At 44.6% G+C, this 24,174-nt stretch overlaps 1 protein-coding gene across 3 annotated transcripts in view; it reads left to right on the top strand.

Annotated features, from left to right (window-relative positions):
* The window catches only part of PTPRO (protein tyrosine phosphatase receptor type O), a 128,793-nt gene that overhangs the window by 66,900 nt on the left and 37,719 nt on the right, over window positions 1-24,174 (top strand). For all 3 annotated transcript variants that reach the window (XM_082238776.1, XM_082238778.1, XM_082238777.1), the window contains exons 3-13: window positions 3,147-3,305; window positions 5,340-5,492; window positions 7,544-7,996; window positions 9,504-9,665; window positions 10,241-10,440; window positions 11,691-11,811; window positions 12,739-12,932; window positions 13,884-13,995; window positions 14,849-15,000; window positions 16,207-16,327; window positions 18,828-18,967. In XM_082238776.1, coding sequence (XP_082094902.1) covers window positions 3,147-3,305; window positions 5,340-5,492; window positions 7,544-7,996; window positions 9,504-9,665; window positions 10,241-10,440; window positions 11,691-11,811; window positions 12,739-12,932; window positions 13,884-13,995; window positions 14,849-15,000; window positions 16,207-16,327; window positions 18,828-18,967 — 1,967 coding nt within the window. The remainder of the gene's footprint in view (window positions 1-3,146; window positions 3,306-5,339; window positions 5,493-7,543; window positions 7,997-9,503; window positions 9,666-10,240; window positions 10,441-11,690; window positions 11,812-12,738; window positions 12,933-13,883; window positions 13,996-14,848; window positions 15,001-16,206; window positions 16,328-18,827; window positions 18,968-24,174) is intronic.

A 24,174-nucleotide genomic window follows, 5' to 3' on the forward strand; every position in this document is an offset into this window, starting at 1 on the left:
GATCAATGCAATTTATTTCTTTTTTCGTTCTTTTCCTTCCCCCCTCCTCTCAGCTCTGTATCGATCTTGCTCCTTGTCACAGAGCTGATCACACTGAGAGAATAAGAATGATATGTTTATGAGAAGGGGAATAGCAGCCTGCTGTAAATACACTTCTTCCTCTCTTTGGGAAGAGTTGGAAAACAAATGTATTCTTCAACTGGGATATTGACTGGAGCGAACCACCAGTGTGATTGAATGCATAGTGTTGGACACAGATTGCAAAGGTGGTTGCAAAGAGAATATTGCAGGCCTAGGGAGCCTGTGGCCCTCCAGATGTTGTTGGAGTCAACTACAACTCCCATCAGGCCTAACCAGTATGGGCAGTGGTCAGGGATGATGGGAGCTGGGGTCCAGTAACATCTGGAGGGCCACATGTTCCCCATCCTTGAGCTGTAGGATAACTCCCAAGTATGACTCTACCCATTCTTCCTTGATGCTTCTTAAAAGACTCCCCTCATTCTACTTCATGTCTAGAACCCCTTGTTTGAATTCAGTGCAAACTTCAGTGGCTCATAGTGCTCACCTAAAGTAATAGGCGAGCACTGCAAAATCCCCAAATCCTTCTCCATTTCAGATTAAAAATCCAAGCCGGAGAAGAATTCCTGGCTTAATTCACTTGCTACGCACCCAGTCCTAAAGAGAACTTTGCATGGTTAGGACTTCTCCTTCTGGGATCTCTCCTAGCCATACAGAGCTACAAAATACCTCCATAGCTGTGGAAGCTGTTGATGTGAGGGGAGCTTAGCCCATGAAGGACCCTTGAGATAAGAGAGTCACCTGTGGTGGGTGAGTTTTCCCCACCAAACCGATCACTTTTTCCCCATTGTGTGCCATCTCTGTTTTCTATTGGCTTGTAAATGAGTTGACCCATCACCCCAATCTGTGTTTGGAGGTGTTTTCCAAGCCAATTTGATCTGAGCCATTAGCTGTTGGCTCAGTTCTGCTCCAATGTGTCACCGTCACTCTTTACCTTTTTGTGCTTGTGATTGGAAATGTAGCCTCTTGATTGCAACGGTTCATTATTAATTGTTGTCAGCCTGTCTTCCAATGCACTGATAAAATGGGAGAAGAGGTAATAGGGGTTAATTCAGCAAATCCCTCCTTTGGCCCTTTTGTCTGCCCTGATTCCTCACCCAAAGCAGCACAAGCAAGCAGTACTATTGCAAAGGAAGAATGGGAGAAAGGAGCTGTTTGTCAGGGTCCAGCAGAGTTTAACAGTACAGTACAAACAGCCCAGCGATCAGGCTCCAAAGTAACCTCTGGCAGTCAAGGCACCAGAGGCAGACTGCATGGGCTAAGTTGGCCAGGATCAGGCCTTGTTTCGCACCTTCTCTCATAGACCAGTTGCTCAGACTACAGAATCAAATTTAGGAAAGTTCTTATATAGTGCCTTTCAAATATAGACTCATGGAACTGTAGAGTTGGGAGGGACCCCCGTGCATTTACAAAGAAGCACACTTTCTCCTGGGCTGCAGTACAACAACCACAACAAAACCAGGTCTAGCCTCCTCCTCTGATATTGGGGGTCTTACATCTGATGAAATAGGGTCCGCTGGCTTGAAAACTGATGCCATTAAAGCAACCTTTCCGTGCCGCAAGGGTCTTGTTGCTTTTGCTGAAGCACATTAACACGGCTGCTCTTCTGGAAATCGACCTTGAACAGTGAGTGCGTAGGGTACTTAGCTACTGAGATATGTCCAAAAGACGCAATGTTGAATGCAGCATCTCCAAATGCTATTCATTAATCCATGTTGATTTGCTGGCTGCAGCTAGAAAGAAAACAGAAGAAGGGAGAGCTTAATGATGCCTCCCACTTGATCTAATCATCACTTAATTAAATCAAAAGATCAGGGCCAAAATAAAATTGTAATAAAAATGAATACCAAGCTTGCATTCCTCATCTGATTTCTTCTGGGAAGAAGTAACAGGGTAATGCAATTGCTCAGTCTATAAAGTTGCCGTAATTAGAAAATTGTAATGTGATTATGGCATAGGAAGGCTTCATCAGGCAGAAAGTCATGAAGGATAGCTAAGCCCCATGTGCCTTCAGACAATAGAAGAGGCAAGCTGAATCCAGGAGGAGTCCCAAGGCAGACCATCATGCCTGATCCTACCTAGAAAATTGTCTGAACCTAACCCTGTCCAAAGGTTTCACTGCATCGGTTACTTTATAATTTGCCTTTCCTCTGAAGACATCAAGGCAGTGTACGTGGTTCATCCTGACCCAAATTTTATCCTCACAACGTCCCTGTGGGGTATGTCAGGCTGAGGGAGTACAGGCCCAAGGTCTTCTGGTAAGTTTCACGGCTGGGTAGGGATATGCACCAGTTCCAGGAAAACACTCTAACCACTACACCATGCTGTCATTATGTTGCAAAATGTCAGTTGAAACATGACTCTTGCAATTCACACCTCTGAATTTGGTGAATAATATGTACAAAGCTGCATTTATGAGGGGAAAGTGTGCAAAAATATATTAGGGGGAACTTGCTGTGTATATTAGACAAAACTGCAGACCGAAACATCAATATTAGGAGAGTTTTCTTAAAGGCTTTTTTGTTGTTGTTGTTGTTGCAAACTATTGTGAAAATGTGGCAAACTGAATTTAAGACTGAAAATGTGAGAGGTGGTGATAAACTGAAATCAGCAGACTTGTCCATCCCTACCTGGTGTGATGGAAAATTAGAGGCATTGGGGGGAATTAAAATAGAGGCTTTCCCACATCCAGTTCCTGGAGCTCTTCTGAATGCTGGGGTGCCACATTTGAGAGATGTCCCATTGCAGCATCAGGTGTGGGCCATGCTGGGGGGGCACTGGGACCCCAAGAGCTGCCCAAGGGTGCCACATGCTGGTCACTGCAGGCAATGGAACAATTCACACATTTACCTTTTACACACTGAGAAATTAAGTAATTTATTTGCATGTACGACTAAGACCCCAAGTCACTGCAAAATATTCATCTCTTTCTAAAAGTATAACCTGATTATCTTGAGAACTAAAATGCTTTCTTTCTTTCTTTCTTTCTTTCTTTCTTTCTTTCTTTCTTTCTTTCTTTCTCTCTCTCTCTCTCTCTCTCTCTCTCTCTCTCTCTCTCTCTCTTTCAGAACCTCTACCTGTAACCAGCGTTTCCATCTATGACTATAAACCATCACCAGAAACTGGGGTGCTGTTTGAGATCCAGTATCCAGAGAAGTACAATGTTTTCACCCGTGTGAATATAAGCTACTGGGAAGGGAAAGACTATCGGACCATGTTATATAAAGGTAGGTGGAATCTTAAACAATGGTAGTTGAGGTCAGAGCCAAAAATGAGGAGACAGAGGCAGGACAGCCCCTTTTTCTCTCCCTCTCTTTTTGATACCTCTCCCTTGCTTCTCTGCCTCCCTGTCTTCCTCCACCGCTCACCAGACTGTCAAGAGAGGGGCAGATTATTCTAGTTAGAAGTCTGAGCAGTTCACTTGCAGGGGGCTTCCCCCTTCACCTTAGATCACTCCATCCATCTGGTCTCCTCCTGAACATTTCCCCCTCCTGACCTTCTCTCCCTTTGGACTCCACCCAACCACAGGAAATTAGGCTGTGATCCAAAAGTACCCTACCCTTGGGGATATATCCAATTGTCTTCACATACAGAACAGTCAGGTAGTGCTGCCTGCCTACACCCTTCTCTGTTCCACCAACTACTCCCAGCCCTTTCTGTCCCTGGGCCCTGTATGCTGACCTTGTCTCAAACCTTTGGGCAAGTTAGAATGTTTATAGTCATTCCATGGCACCTCAGCAGCTGATCCAATGGTCAGGGAGATCTCCTTTCAATATGATGCAACATAAATACAGAAGTATCTTGTTTTGCCCAGATACTCATCACCTACTGAAGGTGTGACGTTCACCTGAAGCTGGAAGGGGCAATTCACAAAGTCAGCCATTTCATTAGCTGATTATCCTGTTGTGATGGCATTATTGCTTTATGTCAAGACCTGGGGGATAAAGTTCCTGCTAATGGCGTCATTGAATAAATACTCCCCCTACAGACCATGCTTCTTACTACCCATTACATTAGCTTGATGATCAAGATCAAAAACAGGCATAGGCAAACTCCGACCCGCCAGATGTTTGGGACTACAATTCCCATCATCCCTCGCTAACAGGACCAGTGGTCATGGATTATGGGAACTGTAGTCCCAAACATCTGGAGGGCCGGAGTTTGCCTATGCCTGATCAAGAACATCCTTTGCATGCTGAAGGTCCCAGATTCAACCCCCAACATCTCTAGGTAGGAATTGTCCCCTGCCTGAAGCCCTGGAGAGCTGCAACCAATCAGCATCAACGGTATTGAATAAGATGGGCCAATGGTCTGTCTTGGTGTAAGGCAACTTCCTATTTTCCTAAGCAAGAATCGTTTTCTGTCTTTTGTTCAGCTGAATAGCTGAAGAAGCTGGAAGGTTACTATTAATTATTATGGGTCATTATTTGGGGGAGGCCTGGAGCTCTGTGCTAGAGCATTTGCTGAATATGCAGAAGGTCCCAGGATCAACATCTCCAGGTAGGGTGGAGAAAGACCCATATCCAAAACTGTGGAAAGCTGGTGCCAGTCAGTCCATAGGGAACACTGAGGTACGAAGCAGATAAGTCACCTAAATAATAATTGCTGTGAATGGGGGGGGGGAGAAAGTAGATTGCAGACATGGGGGGCAGCATTGATTCAGAATAGGACCATACCATGGTGCGGGGATTGGGGGCCGTAACACTTTGCCCCTCCCCACTGTAAAGAAACCCCCACAACTTTGCATCTTCGGTTTGCTCCTTGCAAGTTTTGCCCCTTGGCAATTTGTTAGGAATGAAGAAGCTTATATCATCCGTTCCTCGAAATGTTTCATGTCACACCGTACATAATAATAATAATTTATTATTTATACCCCGCCCATCTGGCTGGGTTTCCCCAGCCACTCTGGACGGCTTCCAACAGCATATTAAAATACAATAACCTATTAAACTTTAAAGGTTCCCTAAACAGGGCTGCCTTCAGATGTCTTCTAAAAGTCTGGTAGTTGTCTGGTATGTTGCCACTTGCAATTCCTTTGCCTACTCCTATGTTTATTTTCCTGGGTCTCACTTCTAAGTACTTTTGACAGCCAGGAAGAAAAGGGTGGAGGCACGGAGTGGGGGCAGGAGTGTAGAAATGTTGTTGAATGCACACATATCCCGTATCTCTGAGACTGTGCCAAGCAATATCTGTCTCCTTAAGACTGTGACGTCGGGTCTTTTGGCTCATGTAATCCGTGCCATTTGTTCACCACCCTACAGATTTCTTTAAAGGCAAAACTGTTTTCAACCACTGGCTGCCGGGAATATGTTACAGCAACATCACGTTTCAGCTGGTGTCTGAAGCGACGTTCAGCAAAAGCACCCTGGTGGAATATAGTGGGGTGAAACACGAAGCAAAGCAACACAGAACAGGTAGGACAAGTGTGTCGTGTGCACATTGCGTGGACAGGCGGAGTCCCCCAAACCCTGGGCAGCCCCCCCTCATGTGGAATAATGACTCAAGACAACGTGCTATGGGATTAAATTGGCCACAGCTTTATTATATTTCAGATGTGGGTAGACCTTGGCTCAGGCATTGGGCATTTATCCCTCCCCAGTCCCCAGCCAGGGATCTAGGGAACATCAGGGTTATCCAGTGTGTGTGTGGGGGGGGGGTGGGCTGGCTCTGGAGAACATATGTTCAAGCAGAGATAGCCGCCCCCGTTACGCCGCCGTCGCAGGGGAGAGCAATGACAACCTCTCAGCGTACGGTCAAAGCCTCCCCTCAGAAACCCCTTTAACGGGGAACCCTGGTATCGCCGCCACAAAGAGGAAGGGGGTGTGGGTTACCGCTGCACACCCCTCCCCCCATTCAGGAAGATAGACTAAAGGATTCCGCCCAAGGTCTGATACCGCCAAAGTTGTGACGTTTTGCTACGGGAAAGGCAAAACCTGCCAATGCAGGGGAATTCCTTTCCGGCCCTTCAACAGCGACCTTGACGTAGCAGCGCCCGCATACCTGTGAAGAAAAGGTTAACCTGCAAAAGAAGTCTTAACTGAGGGTGGGTAGGGTGGGAGAAGCTCTGGAGCCAACTGAGGATTCCCAGGTAAGATCCTCCCTCTATTGTGTGGGCAGGGTGGTCCCTCCCCCTACCTGGCCTGGTCTCCTTGGCAACGCCTCCCCAGGCGGGATTGGGCAACTGGCTGAGGTAGGCAGAGAACTCCAGGTATCCCACCTGGGGAAGGCGAAGCCAAGCCTATGCTGATGGAGCCACACAGGGTCCAGGGGCTGTGCACGTCCACACAAAGGGCGCCCCCCGTTTAATGTGGGGAGTGGCCATTGTATCCAGATACAATGCATTGTCCCCATAAGCAGGAGCCTCTTCCTTTGGCCTGAGAGAAACCCTGCTGTGAACCTGTGCTTTAGAGACCTCCCCAAGACCTGTACCCTATATGCCTGGGATGGGGCAGATGGATGCTGTGGCCCTCTAAGTGTTATTAGACTCCAACTCCCATCTGCCTTAGCCAGCATGGCCAATGGGCAGGGATGAGGGGAGTTGTAGTCTTGAGGACATGGAGGCTTCCCATTGCTAACCTGCAGCAGAGGCCAAGCATGATCTATTATGATGGGATATTAGCTCCACCCAAGGCATGATGGAGAACAGCAGCAACTGGGAAAAGATAGACATAATATTTTACAAGGACAGGAAGAAACATCACGGATAGAGTAATTGTAACACACAGGAAGAATAAGGATATAGTTTGAATAAGGATATAGTTTGTAAATCATTTAATGTGTCAATATGAATGGAAGTCGCTAATACTATAGTTGTTGTATAACATGTGAACACCTCTTTGTTAAAGTATTGAGAAGGGAAAGCCAGGTCAGACAGTTTAAGGCATTTTGAGTTAATTTGGAATTTATCTGCTATATTGTGTGTGTGCCATATCTACATTCATGATAATCTTAGGGCAGTAGTTCCCAACTGTTTTAGTATGGCGAACCACATGTCCAAATTTACTTGGTATGGTGACCCATTAATTTATTATCCCATTAATTTTGGACTATAGGTCTTGGGCAGCTACTGATTGTGTGCATTTGAACTACAAATTTGCTTATTTTATGATCATTACTTCATAGAATCATAGAATCATAGAATCATAGAATCATAGAGTTGGAAGAGACCACTTGAGGCATCCAAGGAAGAAAAACCTGTTTAATGCCCCTATTAATGTGGAATTCATTAAAATATGTATAGTACTTACAAGGTTATTCAGAGTTTTGCTCCTGGGAATGTAAGCACACCATCTGATTGCAGGCTATTTGAGGTTCACTTATAAAGCTTTGTGACCCAAAGTACTTGTGGGTTGGGATGCACAGGTTGAGAAACACTGATCTAGGAAATGAAAATTGATGAGTATTATTTATTATTGTATTTTATGCATGATACGCAAATGGGAAAAAAGTGTTCTATCTTTTCCAGTTCCCTACCCTCCTCGAAACATTTCTGTGCGTATCATACATATGAACTTCAATGAGAACTGGGAGGAGCAGAGTGGAAGTTTCCCCGAAGAGCCGTTCTTGGGGACGCAGAAGACAATGCGACAGGACAAAGCCACCCAGATTCTGGATGATCTCCCTGAGCTCTCAACTGTGAACACTTCCTATACGTGGCCCGATTACCGCTACAATAGCAGCGACTATGAAACCACGTCTCAGCCCGACTGGTGGATTAACGAGCCCGACTCCCCAGAGAATGAAGACGAGTTTGTCAACGCGATCCCAAGAGATTATGAGAGCGTCAACCCCACCGAGGAGTTTGGGAGCCCTACGCCGGAGCCTTCCTCGTTCCTCCCAGTGAAAATGGTGCTGAGTTGGCTGCCTCCCAAACCGCCCACGGCATTTGATGGCTTCCATATTAACATTGAGAGAGAAGGTAAAAGGTCACACGGCTCTGTTGAGAATTATGACACCAAGGTTGGCATTGAAACCTGGTATCATTGGGTCCCAACAGGTCTCTTAGTTGTTGCCTGGCCTGGCCTTTCTCTCACCTATCCTTTAATTGTTTTTTGGGCTGGCATTCCCAAATGGTACTACAGTGGTACCTCGGGTTAAGAACTTAATTCATTCTGGAGATCCGCTCTTAACCTGAAACTGTTCTTAACCTGAGGTGCCACTTTAGCTAATGGGGCCTCCCGCTGTCGCTGCGCCGCCAGAGCACGATTTCTGTTCTCATCCTGAAGCAAAGTTCTTAACCCGAGGTACTATTTCTGGGTTAGCGGAGTCTGTAACCTGAAGCATCTGTAACCCGAGGTACCACTGTAGATAGCAGAGCTGGCCCACCCATGAGGTGGGGTGAAGCAGCTGCCTCAGGTGGTGTGAACAAAAGAGGTGGTGCCCCATGGGAACCATACCCACCCACCCTGCCACCGAAGCCACCCAGGTAAGGGAGGGTTTGGCGGCAACAGAACAGCACAGCTTTCCTCTGCTCAGCTTTGCCGCCTGTCTCCCCCAACCTTAGAGTCGGAGAGGGGACTGGTGCCAATGCTGAGTCTTGCTGAGTTGGGAAGGGGCTCCTTAAGGAAAAGTGCTTTCTGGAGCCCCCACTCAGTCCAGCAAGGTGGCAAGGCTTTGCAAGGGGCCTCCATCATGGAGGTGGCAGGAGGTGTTTTGCCTCAGTTGCCGAAATGTCTCTAGATCTCGTTTGGCCTAGCATCCATTTGATTCCTCCCAGTACCCTCATGTGGTGTTTCACCGTAGCATTGTGGGAAATTAAAATAATGGTTCGAACGAGCAGCCCAGGGCTGCTCAGAATGATTCTGCTGCCACCTCCCACCCATCGGTCTAGCCTGCCAGGCCCACAGCAAGAGAAGAGGGTCCACCAACAGAGATCTTGCAAAGAGCCCCTTCAACCTGCAGGGTAGCAAAAGCACTGAGCAGCTCCAAAGCTAGCCTCAGATTTTTGTGGGCCCCATGGGCACCCCTGCCATTGCTTCGCTCACTCCAGGTGGCCTCTAAACAGAACAAGAAGAAGCTCCAGAGACATTGCAGAAGCCTCTCCTGAACTCTTCTTCTGCCTCAGTTGTGTTGCTTTTCATTTTCATGCTTTCATGAACAGGTTCCTTGATGAGTAGCACCACTCAAAGAGATTTGCCCCATTTTTTAATATATCCCTTTGCTCCCATGCATCAACTCCAGATGTTCATAACCCTCTTGAGTGATGTTGGAAGAAGGTAAAAGAGTATATAAATAAAATTTTATTTAGTTATTTAGTTATTTTATAATTGTTGTTGTTGTTGTTGTTGTTGTTGTTGTTATATTATTCACCAGAATTAATCCATTCCTTTAGCCCTGTGTTAGGGCACTGGGACATAATTCAGTTACCTCTGTCACTAGAAACCCTATCAGATTCCAGCTAATTCACACCTCTTCTCTTGATTTAGAGAACTTCACAGAATTCCTGACTGTTGGCGAGGACGTTCACGAATTTGTCACGGATCTGAAAGAACCAGGGAAATACACAATATCTGTTACAACATTCAGCTCTTCTGGTTCATGTGAAGTTCGGGAAAGCCAATCTGCCAAAACACTCAGTTTTTATATTAGTAAGTCTACACATAGTTATATAATATACATCAGTATCTGCAATAGTATATCTGGTCGGTACTTAAGTTCATCGATGCTAAATGTTACTTCTCCTTTGCCTTGTTTAAATCTGATTCTTATTGTTTTGGGTGCTTCCTCAAGTCAGTTCCTCAGTTGAAAGTTCTGGGAGCTTTCTTTGAATGAGAGAGCACTGGCGACCTTATGGCAAGGATGGATTACCTGTGGCCCTCCAGATGTTGTTAAACTCCAGTTCCCATCACCCCAGGCAGCATGGCCAAAAGTCAGGGATGATGAGAGTTGTAGTCCAGGAATTTATGGAGGCCCACCTGCCCCCACCCCACTTTAAGGCATCAATGTCATATTTAGATTCTCTTCAATAAATGTATGCAGGTGTGATGGACTGACAAGCACAAAATTTTCTACCGCTTGTTCACAGTTTTCAAGCATGCATGTGAAGAATCATAGGTATACTTTTTAAAGGCAGTGGGTTGGATCCAGAATAACACTGGTTCTCAGTTAGTGGGGAGATCCAGCCTTTGAAGGTGATTTCTCCTTGCTTCTGGTGATGCTTCAGGTCCCACGGGGGAATTGATAGAAGAGCTCACTGAGAAACCTCAGAACGTCATAGCGACAGTGCTGACCTCTACCACGGCCTCGTTGTCCTGGACTACTTCACAGGAGACCAGCAGCACTAGCACTATCATATCTGTCGTGTCCTTGACATGCCAGAAACAGAAGGAAAGCCAAAGGCTTGAAAAGCATTATTGCTCAGAGGTAAGAGGAAGAAAACACCATTTCCCAGGCCGTCACTGAGTTGCAGGTGGGACTGAATTGCATATTGTCAAATTTGGGTTTGCACAGTGAATGTGGAATTGGCACTCTTGTGCAACAAAGAATCGGGTTATTTGTGGTAAGGAAAGTGTCAGGATTGTGCAGAGGAAACAACCGCTTGATCTGGCATTGCATAGCATCCAGACATAGGAGGCTTCCTTATACGGAGTTGCACTGTTATTCCTACTAGTTTGGTACTCTCCTGAATGACTGGCAGCCATTCTCCACGGTCTCAGGCAGGAGATATTCCCAGCTCTGCCTGGAGATGCCGGGAATAGAACCTGCAACCTTCTACATGCCAAGCAAATGCTCTGCCACCAAGCTATGGCATTTCCCTTAACCTCCCCACAGTGAAATCATTGCCCCTCCCAGCACATGTGGCACAAAGAAATCAGGATGAATGCTCAGTAAAGGAGGCCATCTGGGGTGACCATGGGGCATGGAGGATATGGGCACAGTGAAGAAGACATGGCTGTGTTTCTTGGGCTGCTTGAGCTTGACTCATAGGGTATTTAAGAAAGACTTCAGTGACATTGGTTTGGCTGTGAAGAAATCAGTGGCACTTCAGTATATATCAGAGGATCAGTAAATCTAACTGAACACCAGGGAACTTTCTTCTGAGTAAACATGCACAGGAAAGCACTGTACGGCTACATTCCCAAGCACACACAACCAGGGAGAACGTGCTATTGAATGCAATGGAACTTACATCTGAGTAAATAGGTGATTGGTTGTACAGTTGGTGCTTGGGTTGCAAACATGATCTGTGAAGGATGCACGTTCGCAACCCGCAGCATTCGCAACCCACATCTGCATGTATGCACACCGCCCAGTACTTCCAGGTTTCGGCGCTCCGTAACCTGAAAAAACGCAACCTGAAGCGGCTGTAACCCAAGGTATGACTGTACTGTCAATCCAGCCCTACCATCAGGCAGGTGCTTCTGGCAGCAGATTCTGAGTGCCGTGAAAAGGCAGAAGCGTTATATAGTTTATCTTTGTATTTTCACAGCTGGGGTGGCATGAAACTCACATGCCAAAGTTAACATGGCTGGCCTTGGCTACTTTGCACCTTGATTTCGAGCAGGGAGGAGGCACCATTTTCTGCTCTGCCTCAGGCAGCAAAAGGTCTTGAGCTGGCCCGGATGCTCAACATGCCTTCCTTTCCTTACATATGCTCTGTCTCATTTCTACAGGTGAATACAAGCAGCAGCTTTATCGAAAACCTGGTTCCTGGTGCTCAGTACCAAGTTGTGATTTACTTACAGAAGGGACCGCTGGTTGGGCCTCCTTCCGATCCTGTGACATTTGCCATTGGTAATGGGATACCTCTGCATACCTCTGTTGTTTTGGTTGCTTGAAACCAGACATTTTAGGCAGAAGAATTATTGGTAGAAGAATGAGAGTGGTGCTGCTTCTGTAGAAGCCTGCAAGGCCCATGGGTTGAGTTAAACATTGGTTTTGTCTGCACATTACAGAAAGCAATAGATAACGCTTTGCCAGGAATGCGCCAATTCTAGCCACTTTGCTCCTCGCTCCTCACACTAGGAGGAAACAAGCCACCATCTCTGTCTTGGCATTACATTTGGATTAGGGATTATAGTTTGTTTCCTCCCAAGGCGAGCAAGAGGACAACTATGACAGCCATGGAGCCATAGCTTACTGATTATGGTTTGAGAGCCAGTGTGGTGTAGTGGTTAAGAGCGGTAGTCACGTAATCTGTGAAGTCTCTCAGCCCCACTCACCTCACAGAATGTTTGTTGTGGGGGAGGAAGGGAAAGGAGAATGTTAGCCGCTTTGAGACTCCTGAAAGGGAGTGAAAGGCGGGATATCAAATCCAAACTCCTCTTCTTCTTCTTCTTCTTCTTCTTCTTCTTCTTCTTCTTCTTGGAGCAAAACAAACCAGAATCTATGCTTCAGTTTTAATTCTAAACCAAGAACTGTAGCATGTTTTCTTCATGTTCTAATCTGAAGGAGAGAGTCCAGATAACCTGCTCACTGGTAATCCATTTATCCCCTTATACCTGTAGTTGGTGGGGAATGAGACTAAGGGTGTGCCTTATTTACCCAAGACATTGGCTTGGCCCCTGTTTGATCACATGTATAGTACTGTATGCCTCAGAATTTTGCATGATGACTAAATAGCTCTTGTGGATGAGGTGGGAACGAGGTGACCCACCTCTAGCAGAAACTCTATGTGCTGAATTGCAAACGTATTAATAGCTTTCCATGTCTGTTTTACAGTGCCAACTGGGATAAGGGATCTAACACTTTACCCTTTGGGCCCTACTGCTGTAGTCCTCAGCTGGAACAGGCCTCTCCTGGGTGTTTTCCGGAAATACATTGTAGAAATGTTTTATTTCAACCCGTCAACAATGACCTCGGAGTGGACAACGTACTACGAAATAGCAGCAACCGTCTCCTTGACGTCATCAGTGGTAAAGCACACTTGGATGCTGTAAATGTCTCTCACACGTTCATGCCCAAACTTCACCGTTCACACACAGAGAGAAACAAAATTAATCTAAAACAATATCCCTTTTAAATGCAACTTCATGTAAATACAGTCAGTATGCTTAACAACAGAACTACATTTGACTATTTTAATCTATGGAACTGGCACTATTACAAGAGGCACATAATACTCATTCCACACTGGTAATAAATCAACATTTTAGCGTGGCAGCACCTACACTTTGGATCCCCCAGCCTATTGACATCAAGCAAGTGCCTTCACTGTAATATTTTGCCTGCTTAAAACATGTTTTTTGAGGGGCAAGCCTATCCAGAGACTTAGAATTACATGGGTTTCATTTCACTTTAGCTACTGTTGATTTTAATCTTCTTCTGAATATTTCAAAATACCTGTTTTAACTGTTTTTTATACATGATATTTTATATTGTTGTAAAACTCTTGCCTTTTTTATGACGGGGTGAGCTCCTGTTGCTCGCTCCCAGCTCCTGTCAACCTAGCAGTTTGAAAGCATGCCAAAAAGTACAAGTAGATAAATAGGTACCACTCCAGTGGGAAGGTAAATGGCATTCCCATGCGCTGCTCTGGTTTCGGTGTTCCGTTGTGCCAGAAGAGGCTTAGTCATGCTGGCCACATGACCCAGAAAAACTGTCTGTGGACAAATGCCAGCTCCCTCGGCCTGTAAAGCGAGATGAGCGCCGCAACCCCAGAGTCGTCTGCAACTGGACTTAACCATCAGAGGTCCTTTACCTTTTAAAATAAATACGTACAGCAATTCAATGCCAAACACTCTTTAGGCAGTCATAGGTATTTCCGGTCCAATCCAGAATGTAGTCTTAATGTCGCTTTCAGATCCCACTTTTTCAGGTGCTAATTCTCTTTCTTCCATGCCTCTTCTTGCTTGCACATCTTTCAGAGAATAGGAAACCTTCTGCCTGCCTGGTATTACAACTTTCGGGTCACCATGGTGACATGGGGAGTCCCAGAACTGAGCTGTTGTGACAGTTCCACCATCAGCTTCATAACAGGTAAATAGAGCTTTGGAGAACCTTTCAGAGTTTGTGTGTGTGGTTTTGCTCTTTGATATAAGACAACAATGTGGAGGCTGCTGGCTTCTAGACGTTGATGGATTACAATTGCCACCATCCCTGACTGCTGGCTATGCTGACTGGGGCTGATGACATTTTGAGTCCAAAATACCAGGAGAAAAGCAGGTTATGGAAGGCTGGTCTAGTGGATAAGAGTATTGGATTAGGCTCTTTGATAATAGGAAGAAACCATTGGGCCTGCAAACCACTGTAGAACTTTCTTAAATCTGCAGTGACATATGATGTTTCACGAATCATTGCTTTAGTGTTTTTTTAAGTAGACAGCAACAGGAACTAGAACCTTGATTATTTTTTTTAAGAAGAAAAAAGGAGATGCTGAGTTTTGCCGTTAGTTCCAAATTCTGTACTTTCATTGTGAAATTGTAGCACACTGCTGATTTCAGGATTATAATCTAAGTATGGACCAGTGTGGCCTGCAACAAGATACTGCAGTGCTGAGTGCTCTTGTTCAGAGTGCCAGCCAGCCAGCCATGTCCTTTTCCGGGAGACCCCATTCCATTCTCCGGTTTTCTGTTCCCACACCCCAGCAGTCAACCAGCATTCTGTGGCCACTGAGCATGCTGAGTTTTCACTGAGTTGTTTTGGAATTTCGCCCACTCCTGCGGCTTTGATTCCCTTAATGTCTGCAAACATTCATTTCCCCTGTCATGTGTAGGTGGTACTATTATGGCTACATAAGGATCCACACTAGGAACATGGGTTTGCTGTTGTATATCCAATTGTGAAATGCTTTGCAGCCTCAAATTAGGTGCACTGTTTTTCTTTCTGATAGCTCCAGTATCTCCTGAAATCACTTCAGTTGAATATTTCAATAACCTTCTCTATGTCAGCTGGATCTATGGGGATGACAACACAGACCTTTCCCATTCTCGAATGTTGCACTGGATGGTTATTGCAGAAGGGAAGAAAAAGATAAAAAAGAGTGTAAGCCTATACACCTTGTACTTCCTTTGGGTTTCACATGCAGAGAGGCACAATGCCATGGATTTTTTTAAAAAGCAAAACAAAAGCTTGTTATGGGGCAGTGGGGGTTGCACCTGCAAGGGCCTTCGCACAGCACTTTGCAAGCACCAGAAACTAGTTGATTGTTTGCAGGCTGTCGGGGCTTGCAACAATGATCATTCGGTCATTGGGACTTGCTAGAATTGATGCAAATGGAATCCCTGTTCTGGACCTTGTGCAGGGTAGAAATATATAAGAAAGAATCCTAAAAAGTATTACTGCAAACTGTCTTGAACTAGTTACAAAATAAATGTTGCAAAAATACAAAGTGACACATTGTTCTTAAACAAACTAACAATGCGGTCCAGTCTTCTTTAAGTCCTTAATATAGTTTAAGAACATTCCTGCTTCCAGAGAGATATCCTATACAAACAACTTTGTTCTGCTATATAGCTGCAGATATAATGTTTTAAGTGCATTTTAAGTACATTATTCAAATGTGACCTTAGATGGTGATGGTGAACTTATGGAAAATTCAATATATTTTTCAAAACGTTTAAAAAAGAATGTTTTATATGTGTCTAGATTCCAACCAGGATTGCTGAGCTGAGCTCTTACTGCTGCTGGCTCCCATGCCAGCTGAGATATAAGAGTTCTCAGGTTTCCCAGCAATGAGTCATTACTTAGTACACACACCAAAACTGAAATCTCCAGTCTCTCCTTATTTCAGCGTTTATCTAAAACTGAACCTTCTGCGTAATGCAAACTTTTCTTTGCAAATGCAAATCTTTACGTAAGTTTTAAACTTCAGTGCATATAGACATTACATGTTATGCACATTAAATCTATATCTTTAGCAGGGCTCCCCTTGCAAGCTGATCCCCTAAAATCAGCTGATCATTGGTGCTTGCAGAGGGCACTGCAAAAATAGATTCCTCTGGCATTATTGTGGCAGTGGATGATTGGCAGGTGGGCGGTACTGTCTACCTGTCAGACTTGACCTACAGGGATGGGGGAAGATAAGGATCTGTCCTGCCAGCTGGGTCCAGTTCTAGACAAACTGGGCTAGAACAACCACTCACTGGCGCATCATGCTCCCACCCACTTGACAACAGGGTTCAAAGTAATTTCAGTCTGCTGTGGAGTCACCTCCTCTTTGGGCACTGTTTCACGCACTGACCATTTTAGGTGACGCGAAACGTCATGAGCGCTGTGCTCAACCTGCCACCCGGGGACATCTACAATCTGTCAGTAACTGCTTGCACCGAAACAGGAAGCAACACATCTGCGCTTCAGCTTGTGAAAGTTGGTAAGTTATTCCCTATGAGAATGGGCTGCAATTTCATGAAAGCAAAATATTGCCAAAGACCCGGGAGGCGGTAAAACTGAGAGCACCACAGACAACAGAACTGCCTGGTTTTTTTGCAGTTAACATGAACTGTCGAAAGAGTAGTACTGACCACTAGGTGTTGTATTTTAAGTCTCTTAATAAAAGTAGACAGGGTTAGATACTAGTTTCTTGGCTTCAATAAATAAATAAATGGAGGGTCATGAAAGCTTCCAGTCACCCCTTCTCTCCTCTCCCCCAGGCTGGAACATCCTGTTCTGCCCCAAAAGCCTCTCTGGATAGTCAGGGGTCATCCCTGGACCATGTAGGATGAGGCCCAGAGAACTGCTAATGGGGGAGGGGAAATCACTCAAAGTTGGACAGAGCTTTGCCTAATCTGGAGTGATTCCTCCCTCCAGGTCCCTCCCAACCTGACAATTCTACAATGCTATGATTCTCCAGCAAACCTCTGCAGGCCCACCTAGCCTTGTTCATGGGAGGTTGGGGGTGGTGGCTCCTGAACCTCCAGAGAAGTCTTCCAGGGGGAACAAGTGGCCGGGGGCAGGGATGGAAAAACCTCCTTCTGTTCATTTATTTTAGAATCCAAGCCATTAGGTTCTGAGAGAGAGAGAGAGAGAGAGAGAGAGAGAGAGAGAGAGAGAGAGAGAGAGATATATAACTTGGTCCATTAATTAAAGCACAGATGCAAGCAAATTTAAATTAACAATTTGGTGAGGGTCAATTTGGTTTTCAGAAAGAACTAGGAGCAGAGCAAAGTCACCTTTGCAATTCCGATTTTAATAGCAAGAGGACTAGAAATTTAGGTTTATATGTAGAAAGTCTGTGTGTGCAAGAGAGAGAGAGAGAGAGAGAGAGAGAGAGAATTAATCTCATATCCCACCCTTCCTCTTCAAAGTAAGAACTTTATACACCACACTTCCTCCCTTCAGATATGTATAGACCACTGGATAACTCAGTTGGTTAGAGCATGGTGCTGATAACACCAACATCACTAGTTTGATCCCCATATGGGGCAGTTGCATATTATTGCATTACAGGGGGCTGGAATAGATGAAAACCAGGGTCCCTTCCAGCTCAAAAATCTTAATTCATGTGTGTGTGTGGGTGTGTGTTTAATATAGCCCAGAAAAAGGCTAGGCAGCTTTGACTGAAAAAAATATGCCCAGTATATTTCAGAAAGCAAGAAAAAAATTATGAGGACAGAAGAATACTATGCAATAATGCAAAACCCCGGAAGCTATATTTAGAGTAAATTATATTGAACAAAGAGCCAGAATTAGTAATAGTAGAGTCTGTCATGGATGCCCACCGCCCCCTACACTGTTTAATACATTTATAAAGGATGCAATTAATAAAATGGAACAAGTACTACAGCCCAGCATTAAAGTAAAAGGGAAGGAAATGGGTATGTTTTGCTGATGTAGCAGTAATGGCAGACATAGCACTAATGGAAATATTATTATTATTTTAAGATATGGAAGTGCTAAATACAATGAAGTCAGGCTTTTTGAACTCCAGCTAAAAATGAACAAAGAAAGATTTGAGAGATAGGTAGGAACCTGTCATGGCCCATCCCAGATAAGGAAGGCTTGCGTCTGATAGTTAACTTTTTGTTGGGAAGAGAAACACCAGCAGCAGCTTCCATGGGGCTCCAGATGCACCTTATTACATGCTTCTAGCTTCTAGGCAGCTGTCCACAGGTCTGGGCTCTATGAAGCAGCTGCAGCAACAGTGAGACCCTACCTCTCTGCTGGCTTATAAACTCTCCTCTGGTAGGTTGCATGCCCACAACCTAACGACTTTTCCTGCACGGAAGTCATCATTATTCTTATTAACTTTGAGAAATTGCTTGTCAAAATCTCCTTCAAATAATAACCCAAGGAAGCCGGATATCAACATGAGAAAAAACCAACTATGTGAACTTTCAAATGTAAAATTAAAAAAATGACACCAACTTTTTCCTTGGGAAATGATATAAAAATTCTGAATATGACGGGCTTTTGAACAGTCAAGGGTTGTGCGTCTTAATGAGCTTCCTTAAATATGGCACACAGTCTCATTTTGACCATCTCAGACGCGCAGCAATCTTAGGGTCAGACAAGCCAAGAAGAGAAATGTGTGGTTCTAGCTCCACAAAATAACAGCTTCCGGAACCCTCTGTCATAAGTTGTGCAAATATCATTTATCTTCCTAAAGGTGCACACACACACACGCGCCAGTTAAGACTCGACTGAAAAAAGGAAATGAAGCAATAACTGAAAATAGGGAAGAGGGAGCAGCCCACTACTTAAGGGTGTTTCTGTTTAAAAATTGCCTGTTTACTGCTGACAGAGCTTTGGGGAAAGTAAAAAGACATCTCTGTGGAACCACTAGATAGCAAGTTCTTCAACTGGTTCTGCCTGCAACATCTTCCCATTGGATTTGTAAGATACCTCTGAAGTTACTCTCTTCCTGTCCCCAGAACCAGCTCCTCCGAGGTCACTTTTCGCTGTGAATAAGACCCAGACGTCTGTGACTCTCCTGTGGGTGGAAGAGGGAGTTGCTGATTTCTTTGAAGTCTTCTGCCAGCAGGCTGGTTTGAGCCAAGACACAAAGATCCAGGTATGTGTTTTCTTCTTTTTCAGGGATGTTCTACCTCCTCTTGTATCTCGATGGTAAAGATTTTGGAATCTGTTTTGTCCCCCGCAGTTACGTTATCTTCTCCTGTTTGAGACTCTGATAATAACCAACATGGTAGTTCTCAATTCAATAGTGCAACCCCAGTTTCTGCTGATTTAATAAACGAAAGCTGTCCTACATGAGCCCTTTTCAGGTGCTGAGATCCACGTGTTCAGGGAATCCATCTAGTGGGATGGGGAACAGGACAGTCCCTCTGGCCACACTCTTAGCTTTAAGAGAGTCGGGCTTTAAAAGAAGATTGGGCAGGTTCACTGGGGAATCATGCTGTCCGTGGCTACGAGCCACGATGACTATGTTCTACAACTTCTGAATACCAGTTGCTGGAAAACACCAGTAGGGAGAGTGTTGTTGGACTCAGAATCTGCTTGGGGGCTTCCCATAGGCATTTGATTGGCCACTGTGAGTCTTTGGCTTGATCCAGCAGGCTCTTGTTATGTATCTGAATTCAGTTCAATCAGGAATTGTGTACTATCAGAGCTACTGCTCACATGAGAGCATCTGCTGCAATACAGCTGTTGGTCACAATTTCACATGTTCAACTCTGTGTGTGGCTCGCACTGTGGCCAGAGGGGTGTGTCAATGTCTGTGCCAGTGTGACTCGCTAGTGAACGCCCTTCCCTTTCCACATGCTCCTTGAGAACACCTGAAAGGGATATAGTTTTGATACTTTTCTGATTCCCTCATTATACTAGCACATCAGGACCAAGGTTGCTTCACAACATGAATGTGTCCTAAGCTAGGCGTCCCATCAATTGACGTTTTCATTTGCCTATTCAATTTGCCTCCCAGCAATTAATCAATGAAAAGGTAATTCCATAATGTGCAACATCCAGCCCTATTTGTTATATTTAAATAGCTTTGCATGTTTGCAAAACTGCAACACAGGTGCCTTTTTAAGATCCTAACAGGAGGGTATGATTTTCCTGAAGTGCGACGTAGTTTGGGGATAACCAAATGCAAAGGAAAATAGGGCTCTTTAGTGCAGAAGGGGGAACTGGAATAGATACATCTTCTTATCACCCTTATAAGAAAGGGTGCTCCAAAATGTAATTCTCTCTTACATCTAGGAACCAAGGAAGCTGCCTTATACTGAGTCAAATCATTGGCCCATTTAGCTCAGTATGATTGGCAGGGGCTCTCCAGAGGTTCAGAGAGGGTTGCAGGGCAGCTGCTCTGCCACTGAGCTACAGCCCTTCCTTGGCCACAGCGCTTCTAAACAACTACTCAAGATATGATGTTGCGGACTCCAACTCCCATCAGCACTAGCTGTCATTGCTATTGGTGAGGGATGATAGGAGTTGTAGTCCAAGACTTCCACAGGGAGCAACTTTGATGACACTTGCGCTATAGGGTGCCCGTTTACATATCACCAAAAAGGGGGACACCTATTTGCATAAAATTGAATGTGTTGATGCATGTGAACAGTTGCAAACTTGGGTATAAATACTATAATTTAAAGACAAATGCCATATATCTCACCACAGTGGCAATGGCTGTGACCAGGTGAGCTGCGTACCTGTTGCTTCTGCTGACAAAGTGCTCATGGTCAATGGGTCTCTTTGAGAGCCTTCTTGCTCTCCCTTCTTGAGGCTGTTTTATCCTTAAACACGACTTGGAGCGGAGATCCTGCAAAAGGGAGGACTCCTTCAAATAGAGGACTGTCCTTTAACAGCCCTTCAGGTATAAAGCACGACACTCAGCCACTAGTACCCAGAAAGAAAATCCTTTAGTATTTTCGTATCCACCAGTTTGGGAATCTGCAGCAAAGCACAATTCATTAGGAAGGAAGCTCTTCCCTTTATTTCAATTTCTCTGGTTCTGCTACCCTTGGGCTTTCCCCCATGGGAGTTCTGGCTTTGAATGCAAAAGGGAAAGCCAGCAATAATATGTCAGAGAGGGGGAAACAAGCAAGTTAAAACTAGTTACAGTTTTAACCCTTCATTAGAACACCACTTCTTGTTTTCTTGGTCACATCCACACTGTGTATTGAAAGCACATGACTTCCACCAAAGACTCAGTTCCTAACCTGGTGTGTGGTAGAATTAAGGCATAGATTTCTTTATTTTAATAACTGAGTTATAGAGGTGTTGGTGTTGGAATCCAACAACAACAACAACAACAACATATTATTTATACCCCGCCCATCTGGCTGGGTTTCCCCAGCCACTCTGGGCAGCTTCCAACAAAATATTAAAATACAGTAGTCCATCAGACATTAAAAGCTTCCCTAAACAGGGCTGCTTTCAGGTGTCTTCTAAAAATCTGGTAGTTGTTGTTCTCTTTGACATCTGGTGGAGGGTGTTCCACAGGGTGGGTGCCACTACCGAGAAGGCCCTCTGCCTGCTTCCCTGTAACCTCACTTCTCGCAGGGAGGGAACCACCAGAAGACCCTCTGCGCTGGACCTCAGTGTCTGGGCTGAACGATGGGGGTGGAGATGCTCCTTCAGGTATACTGGACCAAGGCCATTTAGGGCTTTAAAGGTCAGCACCAACACTTTGAATTGTGCTCGGAAACATCCCGTGTTCCAATATAGGCTGCAAAGAAAGGCTGAAAACACATTAATCATCTTTTGTTGATATACTTTTATGATATACTTTGTTTCTGCTCTGGTATAAAATAATTGTATTTCCACAAAGGTCAGTAAAAACGAAAGCACACCCAAGATTCTGGGTGGTATGAAAAAGTAGACAATGGTCATTTGTTGATGATCTTGCTGGGGCTTTTCTCCTGTTGTATCATCAAAATTTTTGGTTTCTATCTCTCTACGCTGCTTGACCCTTCTAAGGGTACATTCAGATGCAGGGAATATTATGTTAGTTTTTCTGATTGTAATGCAGCATGTTTCTTTCACACTGTAGTTGCATTATGGAACTGCGGCTTGTTGGCTGATATATTGGCAGGTCACGCCAAATTTCATTCACTCCGGTGGGTGTGGTGTGGCACGAAAGCAAACACCGATGGACCAAATCACTTCTGTTCCACCCTGTGTGCTTCTGTTCCCCCATGATCCCCCCATAAACACAGCAGGAGAGAACAGCATGCTGGGAAGGCGCCCCAAATTGTGACTTTACTTCTGCGATCTTGGGGGTTTATGGGCTCGCAGAGGGATTACCATATGTCTGGAGCCAATTAACATGGAAATGAGCCATAAACTTCCACTAGATTCCGCTAGATTTGTGGCTTTTAAATCCTGTGAAAGCTCAAATATAACGTGGAAAGTAACAGGTAGGGGAATATCTGAATGAGGCCTCAGAGGCCTCTGCTAAAAGAAAGACTTTGCCTCATCTGCTTGCTTCATCTAGGTCTAGGACAGCGTCTCTTGCCTTTGCCACGTGCTGGCATGAGTCACGTCACTCTTTCAGAACTGGTTACAAAGCCAGGAAGAAACAAAAAGGTTCACAGAGTTACTATGACGAAACTGTTGATTTGTGCTTGTGTCATGATTTGGTTTTATCGCCTTCCTGCACGGCATGCTGTGGTCAGGAACGGAAGAGCTAAATTCCACATTTGTCTCTGTCACATGTTACAGCCTTCCCAGGACTGTACACAAAACAAAAGAATTGCTGTGAAAATCCCTGAAACAAGAAGTAATCAATTTTAGAATTAAATTAAATAACAAAAATCAAAAATTTAAGGAAAAATTAACCTAGAATTAAACAAAGACTTTACGAGATGCTGGCTACAAAACTAATCAGTTTCCTCAGAAGGAAATAAAGAATTTTATAAACCTTAAATGATTTTAAGTGATATCAAACAAATTCAAGAGCAGGGCTGAACCGCTTCCTTGAGTTTACAAAAAAGGTATAAAAACCTCAATGTCAAGTTTTAAACATAGCCCTATTTAAGAGAACATTATAAACCTTAAATGATTTCCAGCGAACTCAAGAGCAGGGCTGAAACGCTTACCTAAGTTTACAAAAAAGGTTTTGAGAAAAACTTACAAAGGAATACGAGATAAGCTGTTTAAGTTTCAAACAAACTCAAAAACAGGGCTGAAGCGCTCCTGACTGCTGATGTTAAAGACTGATTACATGTTACAGCCTTCCCAGGACTGTACAGCTTGAGAATGCTTTGTGGCTGCCCCACACTGCTGCTATCCATAACTGTAGTTTAGCGAGTTGTTGTGCTGCTGTCTTTAAGGGTGACAACATTTGTCGGATTTGATATGTTCTTTTAATCTCATTTGTTTTTCTTGCAATCACTTTGCGGCTTGTGCAAAGGCCAGGATATAAGTTATCCAAAATGAGGACATAAGTACAAATATGTAGAGGTCTGAATGGTGTGGTTTTCCATGCAAAGCTGGAGTTTCAACACTCGCAAACCTATCCTTTAAGTGCGACGGTGTTGGCTGGCCACCACAATCTCTTGTGGTAGGAATCCCACAGTTTAGCCATGTGTGAAGAAGTGCTTTCTTTTGCCCGTCTTGAATCATCCAACATTCAACTTCATTGGATCACCTGGACTTCTAGTATTTTAAGACAGTGAGAAAAACCTTTCCCTGACCATTTTGATGTAAAAATTGGGTTTTGGCTTTTGCTGCCCAACTCTGAGTCCCCTAAGTCAATGATTGGTCAGAGAAGAATGGATGGAGGCAAGATCCAGTGGAAAGCAAGGCAGATATTTATTTTTCTGTTGAATGGGACCTTGAACAAAAGTGTGCAAGCACCTTTAAAGACTTTTGACATTGCCCAATCCCCTTAGCCAAAGACCACCCCAGAATCATCATACATACATCATAGGGGGCCATCTGCAGCAGAAATCCTGTCTGCTAGGATACCTGATAATGGTTGTTGATTGCATTTAACCTGGGCAGCCTGGCCATTCTTTTGTAATGGGTTAATAATTTAGCTCCTGAATCCAGGTCACAGGCTTACCCTATTCCTACACAAATACTCCCTTAAGACAGGATTTGTAAGTGAAAAGACAATGGGAAGGCTTTCCCTATTTGCCTCCCATACTGCAGAGGAATATTTGAGGTCATTGGGAGAGTCAAAATGGCTTCAGGCTTGCTCTCTTGTAGTCTTTCAGCATAGGCGCCGACTCCATGGGGCTTGAGGGGGCCCGAGCCCCCTCAAAAATTCGTTTGGGGGGCTCTGCCCCCCAATAATCTCTGGCGCCCCTCCAGCAG

Source organism: Podarcis vaucheri, assembly GCF_965113315.1.
Source record: "Podarcis vaucheri genome assembly, chromosome: 10".
NCBI lineage: Eukaryota > Metazoa > Chordata > Lepidosauria > Squamata > Lacertidae > Podarcis > Podarcis vaucheri.